We start from the raw sequence: 3,533 nt of genomic DNA on the forward strand, positions 1-3,533 counted from the left end.
GAAAGCCAGGTCGTCGATGTAGCGGTCGACGATGGCTTGTTTGATGAAGAGGTCGGGGTCGCGGTAGTAAATGTCTCTTTGGTGGGTTAGCAGGGGGTCAGATTGTATCAGGTTGAAGGTGCAAAATGGGTAGTGGGCATTGAGATGCTCTGTTAATATTCCAGGGCTTAGATGGGATAATCATGAGTGTAAAGTTATGAGAAATCACCCACCTTTTTGTGGTTACAATCCCAGTCACCAACGCTTCATGAGATAGCTCCAATATACGGAGCAAAGCCGCTATGAAATCCAACCGTGAGCATAATTCAACCATTATCAGAACCCCAGAAGCACTTACCAAACTTCCAAGCCTCTTTCTGAGTCTTTCCCGGAAAGGTGATCTCCTTGGTCTCAACATTCCTAGTATTTCGAATCGCCCCAGTGGCAGCGTCTAGAGTTTGACCGCCTTTTTTTCCTCTCGACTTGATGTGTAGAACGAGGCACTTCTTTTCGTTTATAATACGGTCAAGGAGAGATTCGAAAATGTCTTCGATTTTGGTTATAACTTCGCCGGCTTGGAGGTTATTATTTCTTGGAGCTCCTTGGGAAATGAGTTGGCTGTCAGCGTGATTTTGCTGAGATGATACGTTGAGTTGATTCTGGGATATTAGTTTGTCATATGGTGAGTTATGTAGTAACAATCTGTCTGATGAAGCATCTTGATAGAGATTGAGGAGATCATGATCCATTGCTGGATATTTTTTGGTGGATAATTTATTCCATTGATGAGAAATATATATCCTAGCACCAATATCTGAGAGGTCACCATAAGACGCAGATATTCTCTAAAGAGGAATATATAATTTATTTTTCAAGCTGCTCAGAATAATATCCTCGGTCTCATTCGTCGGTTCTTTCAATAATCGGTATAATTTTTGAGCCAAGATTCTTCATCCAACAAGGTGAGACAACTTTGATCCCATCTCTTGACTGACACAAATTCGCTTTGTCAGTGGACATTGACAGCGGCGCTAAGACCACTCCCTGGCTCAGGGGCGGTGTGGCTGTGTGGGACGCGCGCATCCCTGTCGATCCTAAATTCCCGTCTCCCCGTTCCCCACAAACCAACCACAAGCACTTGTGCTACTCCCTGGATATTCCAAGTGCGAAGCTCCCTGCGACGCCGTTGAGATAGCCGAGCTGCCTTTAAGAGAGGGCCAGACCTCCGTGCGATATTCAGACAGCTTCAATTGTGTACAATTGACGTCGTTTACTGAGTTCCTACGCGATGTCGACCAGATCAGGGAAGACGCCGAAGGGCAAGAAGGCCAATGGCACCAGCTCCGCCATGACCGAACATACGGATAAAACCCGCTGGCGTATGTTGGACGACGATGGACGACAGACATGGCATTACCTGGAGGACGACAAGGAGGCCAAAGCCTGGCCCCAATCGTTCGCCGACAAGTACTATGTTGGCCTACCACTTGTGCGTACACCATTCGTCGCGTTTTACACCCCTCTTCAGCTATTATTCAGCTACTAACAGCTCCCAGGACGCTCCCGAACTGCCCAAAGCCAAGACCCCCCTCGAAGCCGTCAACAATGGCCTCGAATTCTTCGAGAAGCTGCAGCAACCCCCCGGAAACTGGGCCTGCGAGTACGGCGGACCGCTCTTCCTCATGACGGGCATCATCATCACCTGGACCATCACCGACACTCCCATCCCCGAGGCGCACAAGATCGAGATGCGCAACTACATCTTCGCGCGCGCCCACCCCGAGGACGGCGGCTGGGGTCTACACATCGAGAGCGACAGCACCGTCTTCGGGACCTGCATGAACTACCTAAACCTCCGTCTTCTCGGCGTCCCCGCCGACGACCCTCGCGCAGCAAAGGCCAGAGCGACACTGCACAAGCTCGGAGGCGCGCAGCAAAGCCCCCACTGGGCTAAATTCTGGATGAGCTTACTCGGCATCGCGCACTGGGATCTCGTCAACCCCATCCCCCCTGAGTTCTGGCTCATGCCCAACTGGGTGCCCGTCCACCCGTGGCGCTGGTGGATCCACATGCGCCAAGTCTTCCTTCCCAGCGGCTACATCTACTCCAAGCGCTGGACATACCCCGAGACCCCCCTAATTCGCGAACTGCAGCAGGAGATGTTCACGGAGCCATTTGAGACTATGAACTGGAAAGGACACCGTAACTCGATCGCCCCCATGGACAACTTCCACCCCAAGACCTGGATCCTCAACCTGATCAACTGGATTCTCGTGAACATCTGGTTCGCCTTCCTGCGCCCCAACTGGATCAAGACCTGGGGCGAATCCCACGCCTTTAAGCTCATCGAGATGGAAGACGCCAACACCGACTTCAGCGACCTCGCCCCAGTGTCCGCGCCCATGAACACAATCGCCTGCTTTATCGAGCACGGCCCCGACCACCACTCCGTCAAGCGCCACATCGATCGCCTCCAGGACTACCTCTGGGTCAAGTCTGAGGGTATGCTCGTCAACGGCACCAACGGTGTGCAGAACTGGGACACAGCCTTTGCCATCCAAGCCGTCGTCGATTCCGGGCTTGCCACCGAGGAGCGCTGGCGCCCTATGCTAACCAAGGCCCTCCACTATCTCGAAGGGCAGCAGATCCGCGAGGATGTACCGAACCAGGCTGCATGCTACCGCCAGCAACGCAAGGGCGGGTGGGCCTTCTCCAACAAGGACCAAGGCTACGCAGTCTCGGATTGTATCGCCGAGGCACTGAAAGCCGTAATCATGCTCCAGCACACCCCCGGCTTCCCCACCCTCCTCGAAGACCAGCGCATCTTCGACGCAATCGACACCCTCCTCACCTTCCAAAACACCTCCGGCGGCTGCGCCTCCTACGAACCCCAGCGCGGGTCCGAGCACCTCGAGCTACTCAACGCTGCGGAGGTCTTTGGACGCATAATGGTCGAGTACGATTACCCTGAATGCACTACCGCCGTCGTGACCGCTTTATCCTTGTTCTCCTCCCACTGGCCTGATTATAGAGCCAAGGAGATCGCAACACAGAAGGCGAGGATGGTGCAGTGGATCAAGACTAACCAGGCCGCTGACGGGAGCTGGTATGGGAGCTGGGCTATCTGCTTTACCTACGCTACTATGTTTGCGTTGGAGAGTTTGGAGGCGATTGGGGAGACGTACGCCAACTCCGGCCCTTCGAAACGCGGCTGCGATTTCCTCGTCTCCCATCAACGTCCTGATGGCGGGTGGAGCGAGAGTTATCGCGGGTGCGAGACGATGGTCTACACCGAGCACCCCTCCGGCTCCCTGGTCGTGCAAACAGCCTGGGCTGTGTTGGGGTTGATGTACGCCGAATACCCGGACCGTTCTGTGATTGAACGCGGAGTGAAGTTTATCATGGGCAGACAGCAGGCGAATGGGGAGTGGCTCCAGGAGTCGATCGAGGGGGTGTTTAATAAGAGCGCGATGATTAGTTATCCGAATTATAAGTTTACGTTTGTGATGATGGCGGTGGGGAGGTGGGGGAGGTTGGAGAAGGAGAGACTGGAG

The 3,533-nt window shown here is 53.9% G+C and overlaps 2 protein-coding genes across 2 annotated transcripts in view; one reads left to right on the top strand and one right to left on the bottom strand.

Moving 5' to 3' along the window:
* Positions 1-728, bottom strand: part of VE01_10591 (uncharacterized protein) — a gene marked incomplete at both ends in the record, with an annotated part of 1,362 nt that extends 634 nt beyond the window's left edge. Inside the window, 2 exons of the mRNA XM_018279985.1 lie at positions 227-279; positions 338-728. Coding sequence (XP_018125111.1) covers positions 227-279; positions 338-728 — 444 coding nt within the window. The remainder of the gene's footprint in view (positions 1-226; positions 280-337) is intronic.
* A 539-nt stretch (positions 729-1,267) lies between these two features.
* The window catches only part of ERG7 (Lanosterol synthase (Oxidosqualene--lanosterol cyclase)), a gene marked incomplete at both ends in the record, with an annotated part of 2,387 nt that continues 121 nt past the window's right edge, over positions 1,268-3,533 (top strand). Inside the window, 2 exons of the mRNA XM_018279986.1 lie at positions 1,268-1,468; positions 1,536-3,478. Of these exons, the coding sequence (XP_018125109.1) occupies positions 1,268-1,468; positions 1,536-3,478 (2,144 nt within the window). The remainder of the gene's footprint in view (positions 1,469-1,535; positions 3,479-3,533) is intronic.

The sequence above is a fragment of the Pseudogymnoascus verrucosus genome (genome assembly GCF_001662655.1).
Source record: "Pseudogymnoascus verrucosus strain UAMH 10579 unplaced genomic scaffold scaffold_91, whole genome shotgun sequence".
Taxonomy (NCBI): domain Eukaryota; kingdom Fungi; phylum Ascomycota; class Leotiomycetes; order Thelebolales; family Thelebolaceae; genus Pseudogymnoascus; species Pseudogymnoascus verrucosus.